General features: G+C 40.6%; 1 protein-coding gene across 3 annotated transcripts in view; it reads right to left on the reverse strand.

The window, feature by feature from the left end:
• Positions 1-170, reverse strand: part of Nup160 (nucleoporin 160) — a 61,047-nt gene extending 60,877 nt beyond the window's left edge. For all 3 annotated transcript variants that reach the window (XR_012438515.1, XM_020180040.2, XM_074045604.1), the window contains exon 1: positions 19-170. Coding sequence is in view for 2 of the 3 variants with exons in the window: in XM_020180040.2 (XP_020035629.2) it covers positions 19-118 (100 nt within the window). In the remaining variant the exon portion in view is untranslated. The remainder of the gene's footprint in view (positions 1-18) is intronic.
• Positions 171-12,302: the final 12,132 nt, after the last annotated feature.

Below are 12,302 nucleotides of genomic sequence, written 5' to 3' on the forward strand. Positions count from 1 at the left end.
CCCAGACCATTTCCGTACCTACGCCACAGACTGTGAATTCACGAAAGTGTCTTGGTCTTTCGCGCTCAACTCCGCTCAGTTCCATGAAGCTCCGTTCCAGGGCTCCCGCCGCCGCCATCTTCCCGCCGCCGCCGCGAAGCCCGACGGGACGCGGGCGGGACGCGCAGCGTCGTCACTTCCGGGGGGCGGGGCGAGCGGAGAGGTTGACAGGTGAAGAGACCGCGGGAAGAGGAAGGCGGGTCTGGCAGTAGCTGTGTCCGACCCGCGCAATGAGGGTAGGAAGGGAGGGAAGCCCACTTTACCCGCGAATTCCTTAGAGCAGCGGGCCGGGAGGCGTCGCGAGGGCGGTGACTCTTTACCGGCGGCCTCAGGGCTGGGCCGTGTCTGCGTTTGTTCCCATTTTAAAAAGCCGGCGCGGGCGGGCGGGGGGCTGAGCCACCCGCTGGGGCGATGTGTGGTCCAGTATGGCCCTTTGTGTCTTCTGCCTGTACTTCAGTCTGTGTGTGTGTGTGTGTGTGTGTGTGTGTAAATCTTTGCCGTCTCTTTACCCTTCAGCGACTGGGGGCTGGGGCGGGGAGGGGAGAAGGGGAAGGGCCTTTTGTTTTGTGATGGCATTTTTGTGCTGAACTGTGTATGTGTAATGAAACAACCTGTTCGATTAAACATTGATGTAAACTACTGAGGTTACCTACATGCTACTCGCTTGCATGCGAGAAAGGAATGTGCCACTCGTTCCTCAACTTGCTCATTTTGCTTGTCAAAAGGTCTCACTGTATAGCTCAGCCCTGTATCTACTTTCCTGGCCCCACCTACCAAGTGCTGGGATTGCAGGTGTGCATCACAATGCATGACTGTCAAGCACTTTTATAATGCTGTCATTACCAGTGACTGCTACCGGTTTCTGTCATTCTTGGTTTCAGTCACACTATTCTGACCTTCATTTTCTATCTTTCCACCTCACCTCCTTAGGACACCAACACCAACAATGCGATTCCTTCATTTCATCTACAGTCTACTTTTATCACCTTTCCACTGTCCTTCACTTCCCTGGTGTTTCCTTCTTGTCCTGTTTAAATTCCATTAAATGACTCTCTTACTTAACTCTCTACATCATACTCCTGTAAAAAATGATAATTTCTGGCATGGTGATATCAATAATCCCAACACTCGGAAGGCTGAGGCAGAAGGCTGTAAGTTTGAGGCCATCTTGGGTTACACAGTAAGACCCTGTTTGAAAAGCAAAGCCAAAAAATCCATCTACAACTTGAATTTTTTCCAAATCTGCAGTTGAACATGGGTGGGGAAAAACATACATGCTTATTGATGTGTTCCCCTTCTAACTTCCTGAGGACTATAAACTTGGGTGGGTCCATGAGGCTGCCTCAGCAAACACCTTGTATTTCTCTTGTACATTTACTGTCCTAATGAATGTTTCATAATTTTCTTAATTCTGACTGCCAACACCTCCCTTACCCTCACTCTCAGCTTGCTTCTGACTTAGAAAATTAAGGCAGGGGCTGGTAGAATGGCTCAAGTAGTAAGAGCACCTGCCTAGCAAGCGTGAAGCCCTGAGTTCAAACCCCAGTGCCTCCAAAAAAAAAAAAAAAAGCAGCCAAAAGACAACTTGCCTTCCTACCACATCTCCCCACTACCAGCGTTTATACCCACACACTTTACCTTCTATTCCTGTTACTAAACATTGAGCTGTCTCTGAGATTATAGACTTTTCTACTTCTACCTTACATCACTTGCTCAAGAACATCATTCCTGCAGTTCTCTTTTCTACTGCTTCAATCCCCCCCCTTTTTTTAACTGAGTTGTTCTTCTAAGCAAATAAACGTGCTGTTACTTCTCTTTAAATAAGCACTTATTTGACCTCTACTCTCTTCATCTACTACCCTATATTTCTCCTCCCCACCCTCAGCAAAATTCAAGGGTATATTTTCTAATTCCTTTTTTCTCATTCTCTTTTAAACAAGATTTTATTAGGCTTTCACTGCAGCGCCCTACTAAATTTTTAAAAAAAAATTATCAATGATAACCATGTTACCATACCTAATTCTGAGCCTGCCCTCCCTCCCTTCCTTCCTTTTTCCCTTCCTTCCTCCCTCCCTTCCTTCCTTCCTTCCTTCTCCCCCTCCCTCCCTCCCTTTCTTTCCTTCTTTCTTTTTTTTCATTGTTCCTGGGGACTAAACCCAGAGCCTTGCACATACTAGGCAAACACTACTTGACAAGCAGAATTCAACTGATTGTTCCTCCTAGGAACACATTCTGCATGTGACTTCTAGGATACCATATTCTCTTGATTTCTGCCTATTTCACCAGACGATTTCTTTTTAGACACCTTTTCTAGTTACAAGCTCTTGATGTAGTATCCCAGAGCTCTATCCTGCTCCTCTTTTATTTTTGTTTATATACTCCCCTGGGGATTTAATCCAGTCTTCTAGCTTTAAATACTAGATTGCTATATGCTGATAACTCTCAAAGTTGTATCTCCAGTACAGACCTTTGCTCTGAACTCCAAGTTTGCATATCTAACTGCCTATTCTATATATTAGATTTAACTAAAACTGAAGTGCTGGTATGTCCAAAACTCTTCTTTAACACTTACTTTTCCCACCTTAGTCACCAGCATCCTTCCAATTGCTCAAGTAAAAAAATACTTGGAATTATCTTTGAGTCTTCTTTTTATCTCATCTTGTGTTCAATCAATCAGGAAATCCTATTGACTCTACCTTCAAAATACATCTAGAATTTCAACCTTCTCACCTGCCATCATCCTGGTCTGAACTACCATGGTCTCACCTGGATTATTGTAATAACTTACTAAATTGCCTCCTGCTTTCTATGTCCTTTCCCACCCCTCTCCTAGACTGTACACTCCAAGAATAATGCCTGACCCACAAATGGCCTTCAGCCTATATATGATGAATGAGTGAGTGAATAGCTGAGTGAATAGTCCAGCAGTCTCTTTTCTACATCTTCAGTTTTCCCTGTTTTGCTGAGTTGTTCCTGTAAGCATACAAACATGCTTTTACTTCTTTACTATGAACAAGACCTCATTTGACCTGCACTTTCTTCTATTATCCTATATTTCTGAGTTGATGAGGCCCTGGCATGAAGAAAAGAGGAGATTTGAAAGAATATTTAGTAGATAAAACAGTGAGATCTGGTGAAGGTGAAAGTGACCCTCACCAAAGGAGGAGGAGGAGGAGTCTTCTGTATTTGTCTTGATAATTGGTGCCAAGTAGAAGAGGAGCAGGTCTAGAAAGCTAAGTTATTTTCCTTGTAGAAACAATCAATATTCATGGTAAAGGTACTAATGTTGCTGAATGAAAATGCTGCATTATTGAACTATTTAAAATATTTTTCCTAAATTAGAATTCTAAGTTCCTTATATTCCACCATTTATCTTTCACTGAATAAAGTACTACATATTGAGGGAAGTGAGAGTGACATTCGTTTTGTGCATTTAAAAAAAAACCAGACTTTAACACTTCAACTAGTATTAGTCACAAATTCCTTGTTATCAAAGTTATAACTGATCATGTCACAATAATGTGTGATACACCATGGTTGAGAACACCATTCTGAAGACTGATTATTTCCAAATTATATCTAGAGGTCAGGTTGAGGATACAGTTCAGTGGTAGAGAATTTACCTAACATGTGCAAGTCCCTGGGTTCAATACCCAGAACTACAGGGAAAAAAATCTGTTGACAGATCTAGAGTTTAGACTTCTTTCCTGAACTTTCAGTGTTTATATTCAACTGCCACTTTTACATCATTTGAATTTCCCACATGTATCTCGAGCTCAACATATCCCAAACTGAGCTCATTTTATGCTTTTCTTATATTTTCACACACGTTTTCTGTATCTATGTGGTTGTCACCACCTTGTGACCCAGTATTGGCATCTAGGAATCATCCTGTTTTTCTTTTTTACTCTTAATATCCAAATCTCATGTATGTACATGGCAGCTTAACGATGGTCACAAATTCTTTGACATTTTTCCCTTGGAGGGATATAGTCTTTGTCCCCTCTCTTGAACCTGGAGGGCTATGTGGCTGCCATAAGCAGTAGAATGCAGCAGATGTGACATTGTGCCAGACTAGCCTTCATAGAGTCTACTCTCTTAAAACACTGATTATGGAGGAAGCCAGCTGTCCTGTGAGACATTCCTTGGGTTGCCAGCCTGGAGAGATTGCAGGGAGAGACCAAGGATATCTGAAGGCACAGATGCCTAATGAGGCCCCAGTTGTTCCAGTCCTAGTCATGTAGCAGAGATGAGCCATCCGCACTGAGCCCTGTCTCAGTTGCAGACTCCTGAGTGAGATACATATTGCTATTTTAAACCACTAAGGTTTGTGGTAGTTTGTTAGGCAGCTATAGCTACCAGGAACATTCTTTTCCTTTTCCTCCCTACTTTTCTTTTTATAGCCTTCTACATATCATTTTTAGATGACTGAAACAATTCCCTAATTAATCCGACTCTCCTTTTGCTCTCCATGGCTCTCCATTTACAAATACGTTTTGAGGTTGATGTTCCTAAACATCCTTTATACTGTTGTATTTCTTCTTAAAAACTTGCAGGGCTCCCTGTTGCCCTGACTTTGAGGCATTTCTCCCTAATCAGTTAATCACACAGTCCTAAAAAGCAGAAGATGTTTCCCTTCTAAGGTTAGAAAAAGAGATGTGAGGACAGAAGAATGGTCAGAAATACATAACATCGCTGGCATTTAAGATGGAGAAAGGGGGCCACTAGCCAAGGATTGTGGTCAGTCTCTAGAAACTGGAAAGGTCACAGAATTGATTCAACACCTTGACTCTTACCCTTGCTGATAGAGGTGTCTTGCTTGTGGCTATGTCCTCTGCATCTAGTAGTGTGTCAATATGGAAGTAAGTGTAAGGTTCAGTTCTTTTTTTTTTGTGGTACTGGGGTTTGAACTCAGAGCCTACACCTTGAGCCATTCCACTAGGCTTTTTGTGAAGGTTTTTTTGAGATAGGATCTCACGGAACTATTTGTCTGGGCTGACTTCAAATGGCCATCTTCCTGATCTCTGCCTCCTGAGTAGCTAGGGTTACAGGCATGAGCCACTGCCATCTCTCAAGACCCGTGTGAGTTTGTCCTACGAACTTAACTGGGAGTGACTAGAGATGCAGAAAGGACAAAAGGTAGAAGACAAACATGCAAAAAGCTGGGATCAGGTGTGCTGGGTGCTTGGATAGAGACACATACAGCCTTGTTACTTCTTTTTTACTTCTCTTTTACTTTGCTGCTTTTCCCTATTCTTTAAAACCTTATTTCTTTTCTGTTCTTTAATGCCTTTCTTTTTTTTCTATTCTTTAGTCTTAGACTTGCACTGTCCCATGTTTCCTCTAATCCCTAGCATAACTCCTAAAGTCTCGGTCCTTAGTCTCTCAGACACACAATAGCAGCCACCCTTACAAGCAGCCAGCAGCAGCAGAATCAACCAGCGTCATCAGCAGCCAGATGCCTTGCAAGCAGCCAACCTTGTCCTCCTTCAGCAAGTCTTTTATATACAGTCACAAACAAGGAGGTGGAACAGTAGTGGGGGGGAGGCGTGACACTGTAACAGGAGGAAGCTGCAATCACTATTCTCTGAACTTAAACATTTTAGGGAAAGCAGCTGTGCTGCATTTTGCCCTTGTCCCTTTCTGCACCTGGACTGGGGTGGTGCCAACTCAGCCTGCAGATTATTTGTCATTGCTGTGCTTATGTCCAGTTCTCATAGGTTTCTCATAATCCTCTCCTCACAGGCATCCAGCTAAGGTTCAGATCTAAATGTTATTTTTTTCTTTTGGTGGTACTGAGGTTTGAACTCAGGGCCTTGCACTTGCTAGGCAGGTGCGCTATATCCCCAGCCTGTGATACTTCTTGTCACTTGGCAAACTACTTGACATTTCTGGGCCTCAGTTTCTTAAAAGAGGGTGTGCACTCACTTTTTTTAAGCTCTCTTTTGGCAGTAAAGCTGTATGGTCAATGGCCTCACAGCCAGAAAATCTAGATCTTCCCTTCCCTCATTAATTTCTGTCTTAACTGAGCCCACCATGTGGGAAAAAAGTTTACCAGGACTGAGGACTGAGCATATCCCTCCGAGTCAAAACTGATTTTTGGGTGATCTTTGGGCCAGTTATCTCATGTTATGGTAATTTCTTAGATACTTGTGTAGCTCAGTGCTTTGCATATGTAGTATTTCCTCAATTCTGCAATATATGTTAACGCTTTTCATGTTTAAAGAATTGAAATGCTTCATGAAATCAATTTGCATATTAATGTAGTCATGTCTTTTTTTCCCTCCTTTAGAAGAGTAGTTGTTAAATTGATGAGGCATCTTTCAGTTTCCTAGGAAACTAAGAATTCATTTCTCAGTGAACTCTTTTATAATTGTATTATGGTCTAATTCTTCTTACCACCAACATCTATCAAAGTTCTGGGAACTTAGCCAGGTGCCAGGTACTGGGCCTGTAATCTTAGCTACTTGGGAGGCTGAGATCTGGAGTATTGCTGTTCAAGGCCAGCCTGAGCAAATAGTTTGCAAGACCCCATCTCCAAAATAACCACAGCAAAATGGACTGGAGATGTGGTGGGAGAGCTCCTGCTTTGCTAGCGTGAAGGAAGCTCTGAGTTCGAACACAGTACCACAAAAAAAGTTCTGGGAATTTAAAGTTACCCAGTGAATATCTAAGGAATGGCTAAATGATTATATATAAGTATATATGCATTCTTAGAAAACCCAAGTACTTCTTGAACTATTAGTAGTACTCTGCAGGATGGTTGCAACATAAGTAGCATAAGATTGCCATCTAGTGGTTAGGTAGTAACTTCACTTAGAAACAAAATGCAGACAGACAATTGTTTCCAAGATGATGCTTGTTGAAACAAGTTTTATTTATAAATACTTTCATAAGAAAAACATTTTTATCATCTAACACCATATTATGAGAATGTCTTAGTCTATCAAATCACCACTAATGAGTAGGTATGAGTGAACAAGTAAACTGAACTTCAAGGTATATTTTTCTAAACTAACTTAATAGCTACTCCTTGAAAGAATTTGGTGGCTTAAATAAGTATAGGAGGTGATGAGGAATAATGTCAAACATATTTCTTTCCTGCAGAACTGTTCAGAGACATTAGTATGACTGTGCTGTGTGAAGCTCTAAGAGGGCCTCAAGCATGATGTGTTTTGACCTACACAATATTCTTTTCAAGGAGCAACTCATTGGACCATTGTTCTGTGGAAGGATATTTTGGGAAACATGACTTTAGTGTCATTTTCTCCATATGTTAAAAATATCTATTAGAGCATAATGTTCTTTTGACTAGAGAGCCTTCTTTGACCTTCATATCCGTGTTCTAGTCACAGTGAATTCGAACAGCATCGTAATAAACAGTGTAGTACCTTGTATATCTATGAAGCTTAGTTAATTTTTAGGTGATAATTCCTTTAATTGAAATTAGGCTCAATTGGTAGAGTGCCTAGCAAGTTTGAGGTCCTAAGTTTAAGTCCCAGTACAAAAATATTAGAGTTGTTTCATACTAAACACTTTTTACATAATCTATGTTCTTTTGGGTTCCAGGAATATGATTTCCTGCCATTTGGACAGTGACTTTCAATAACTAATGATAGCAGCAGTGACTTGGCATATGGTCACAATGTAAGAGACTTTAGATTTTCTATTTCTTTTTTTTTGCATTACTGGGGTTTGAACTCAGGGCCTATACTTTGAGCCACTCCACCAGCCCTTTTTTGTGATGGATTTTTTTGAGATAGGGTCTCCCAAACTATTTCCCTGGGCTGGCTTCTGGTATCTTGCCTCCTGAGTAGCTAAGATTATAGGTGTGAGCCACCAGTCCCTGGTTTCTTTAGATTTTTATGTTGATTTTTATCTACATGTTGCTGTAGTAATCATAGCAACTAAATTTCAAATTCCTGGCAGCACCTTGATTTATCCTATATTTATTCTTTCAGTCTTGATTGCACAGCACCAATGTGCTAGGCACTGGGTTATAAAGATCCCTCAAAATAAGAGCTACATGCAGCCTGGGACCTTGCCTTCCTTGTTCTCTGTTGTATCTCTGGTGCCTAGGAGAGAGGCTAGTACTTATCAGGTATTCATGAAATAGTTATTGACAGAATAAAAGTTTCACATTTCCTGCTTTTGAAGTTCTCTCAGTTTAATGGGTGACAAAGGAGAAACAGAGGTAACAGTAAAATATGATAATAATTATTATTAAAGAGATGTACAGTGAGGTATGGTGGTGTACATCTGTAATCCCAGCACCTGGGAGGCTAAGGCAGGATTGCAAGTTTGAGGCCAGTTTCATCCAAATGAAATGAAATGAGCTTCAGGCCAGCCTTGGCTACATAGAGAGATCCTGTCTTAAATTAAAAAAAAAGATATTACAAAAAAGGAGAATTTATTTATTTGGTTTTTTTAAGGGTACAACTTCCTGGATTATAATGCTAATATTTTAATTCTAATAATTTATTACATAATTTTATAATTATAATGCTAATAATTTATTTTAATTGGTGCTGGGTGCCAGGTGCCAGTGGCTCATGCCTGTAATCCTAGCTACTTGGGAGGCAAAGATCAGGAGGATCTCAGTTTGAAGCCAGCCTGGGCAAATAGTTCGAGAAACCCTATCTTGAAAATACCTAACACACAAAAAGGGCTGGTTTAGTGGCTAAAGTTGTAGGCCCTGAGTTCAAACCCCAGTACTGCAAAAAAAAAAAAAAATGGTGAGGGACTCTTACCTCAAGAATTACTTAATACAATTAAAGTATCAAAATTGTCAAGATGGTAGATTTGGAATGAAGCATATTTCTTTGTTTTTATTTGTGGTGGTGGGGATCAAACCCATGGCCTCACACATGCTATAGGCAAGTGGTCTACCACTGAACTACATCAACAGTCCAGTTTTCCCTGATTTTTTAATGTTTTTTTGGTTTTTTTTTGGCAGTACTAGGGTTTGAATTCAGGGCCTTGTACTTGCTAGGCAGGTGCTTTTACTGCTTGAGTCACTCTGCCAACCCTTTTGTGGCACCCAGCAACTTTCCCTTTCTTGATGAATGGTTTGGATTTACTTAACTGTCCTTCCTTACAACTCAATGCTTAATGTACTAAATACATTATTACTGTAGATTTCATAGAAAAATTTTATTTTAGGAACTGAGAGTATAGCTCAGCTATAGAGCGCCTGCTTAGCATGTGGCAAGTCTTTGGGTTCCAGATCGCCAATACCCCTCCCCACAAAAAAGAACATTAAGGATTTTATTTTAAATAAAACCTTTGTAAATAGTTAAAAATTTTTTTGAAAGGTAGCTCTGACCTCAGTGTCAAAGACCTTCAACATGTGTGGGCCTGTGAGAACCTTGCTCACAGAAAATAGACGTCATTATAAGGCTAAATCATGGGGAAGCCAAAATGACATTGCAGGTACTTAATAATTGCCCTGACATGATGTCTAGAATTTTGAAACTGTTCTCAGGAAACCCCCAGAGCACAGCTTTATAGGGGAAGTTTCTTTTAGAAGCAAAATTGTGAAATAAGTGAAGTCAGTGACTTCTCACTTCCCTTTCAATAGTTTTTCACCTAGATTTTTTCACTTTTCGTGTAATATTTTCCATAAATTTCAACAAATCATGCTTCATTAATAATTGTTACTTTTATGTCTTTGAACATAACATAATCCACAAAGTCAGAAAAAAAAATTCTTCCTTGACTCATTATGTCCTGAATTTTTTTCTAAAAATATAAAAGATGTGCCTACCAAAACTAATTCTGAGGCCAGGAACTGTGGCTCATGCCTGCAATCCTAGCTACTCAGGAGGTGGAGATCTGAAGGATCACTGTGGTTCAAGGCCAGCCTGGGCAAAAATTTCGAGAGATTCCATCTCAACCAATAAAAGCTGAGTGTCGTGAGCGTGCCTGTCATTTCAGCTATGTGGGAAGCATAAATAGTGCCATCACGTCTGGTTCTAGAATTGCTTTTTCAAGCTGGGCATGGTGGCACACATCTGTAATCCCAGCACTCCAGAGGCTGATGCAGGAGGATCACAAGTTCCAGGCCAGCCTGGGCTACATTGTGAGACCCTGTCTAAAAAAAAAAAAAAAACCCCAAGCACAAATTGCTTTTTCATATAAAAGCACAATGAAGAAGCTAGGGGTTCAAATTTTCACATATAGATTCTCATTTTGATCTAGACTCTCATGAGGTCTCACTTCCAGCAGTCCCTTCTCATTCTGTCTTATCTTAAAACTTCAGGGCTGTTGCTTTCTTTGTTGCTGCACAATCATGGGCAATGCCAATAAACTTGCCATGTCTTTGTGTCTTCCTGTGCAAAATAATGATGGCAATAAATATCAATCAAGACATTTTTGGAATCTGTTTAATTCTTTTCTCCTTTCACGAGCTTCTGAAAGTTCTCCAACATCTTTCTCTTATACCATCCACTCAAAGAGTAAAAGGGTTCAAATCATAAAAATAGGAAGATTTGTAGAAGTATTACTCCTTCCTCATTTTGCCTGCCAAGTTCCAATTCAGTGCAGGTGCTGAAAAATGTTTTATAGGCAAAAAAAAGAACTTACTTCTATATCTCAGACGCACATTGACCTGAACAGTATTTAGGACTTTGATTAGAGGATCCAATTGGAGGTCAGAGGCCAATGCTTTCCTAAACTCTAGACTTTAGTTTTGTTTTAGCTCACTTTTGTCATGCCCAAATCCTGCAAGAATGTCTGGGAATTAAATAAGTCAAAATGTACAACTGCATTTTCGGGCCTGGCAAAGCTTCTATAGGCAACCACAGGTCCACACCCAGTGATTGTTTATACTTCTCTTGCATCCTCCAGGATCTTGCTTACGCACCAATTTCTTCTGAGTAACAGTGTGTGGAGCCAAGTCTGTAACGGTAATGTTCCTTGTCTGCCTTCTGGGCTGGTCCTGACGCTGGCTCTGACAATGCCAGGCTCAGGAACTATTTGTTTCTGAATTCCAGCCAAGAAGTCTAACAATTCTCTCCCTTCCTTTCCATTGCCCTCTTCTTCCTTACCAATGCCAAGTCTGGGATTTTCCTTGTCTAGAGACCATACGGGCAAGGAAATGAACTTTCTTGGGATAAAACAGAGCGCTTAACAGAAAATGTGCCCTTTGTTCACATTCAAATGCCTTTTCCTTAAATGACATTTCTTTCTGAAGCTTCCGCAGATATAGCTGCACTAGCTACTTATTTTCTCCAAGGTCCCTGTCAGAAGATGAAGAGGTAGGTACTGGAATTCTGAATTTTCAGATTTGAAAGGAATAGATCCAAAAGGAAAAATGATTTGTTCAGGTATTTAGTCAAGCAATTCTTAGTTGTTTCTGAATCCATTCTTTAAACTTTTTCAAAATTTCTTTTAATTTTTAACAACCATGTCCAAAACATAGGAAGCAAATCGTTGTATTTACCTACAGAAAAGAGAACTACACACAGGTCTAGTTGTTGAACACTGACTTCACCACAAGCCACAGAAAATGTTGCTTCATATGACCTCAGTTAGGGACAGTTCAGCAGGGAGTATAGTCCACAGGAACACAGGTCCTATGTCCTACTGGTTGCTCGCTGCCTAACCTGAGGAAAGCCACTTTAGGGCTGTAGGCTGTGGAACGAGGCAGCCAGGCTTCATGACCTGTTGTGTTTTCTTCCATCTTCAGGAGTCTACAGGGTGGAAAATGCTGTAGATAAAGGAATAGGTGGCTCACATCTGTGTAATCTCAGCTATTCTGGAGGTGGAGGTAGGATGTTACTGCCCAAGGCCGGCCCCAGGCAAAAACATGAGACGCTGTCTGAAAAATAACTAGAGTAAAAAGGGCTCAAGTGGTAGAGTAGAAGGCCCTGAGTTCAAACCACAGTTCCCTCCCCAAAATCAGTAAACCATTTGTAGCACTTTATATTTTCTTTTTTATTAGGATCTATTAATTACATGAGATAAAAGATTTCACTATGACATTTCATACAGGTATATAATGTACTTTAAGCATATTCATACCCTGTTCCCCTCTTATCCCCATTCACACCCTCTCTTATCTACCCCCATTTGTAATACTTTAAAATGAATAATCTCTAAAGTTTACCTCAACCATTTTGCTCTCAGTTTTATTCTAAGGAAACAAATCAGGCACATGCTTCAAGATCTGAGGATCCCTGTCAGTGTTTGTTTTTAAAATAAAATTTTTTATTTAGCATAGTTTTAAATGTACTAAGAAGTTGCAAAGATAGGACAGATAG

The sequence above is a fragment of the Castor canadensis genome, chromosome 1, assembly GCF_047511655.1.
Source record: "Castor canadensis chromosome 1, mCasCan1.hap1v2, whole genome shotgun sequence".
NCBI classification, from domain to species: domain Eukaryota; kingdom Metazoa; phylum Chordata; class Mammalia; order Rodentia; family Castoridae; genus Castor; species Castor canadensis.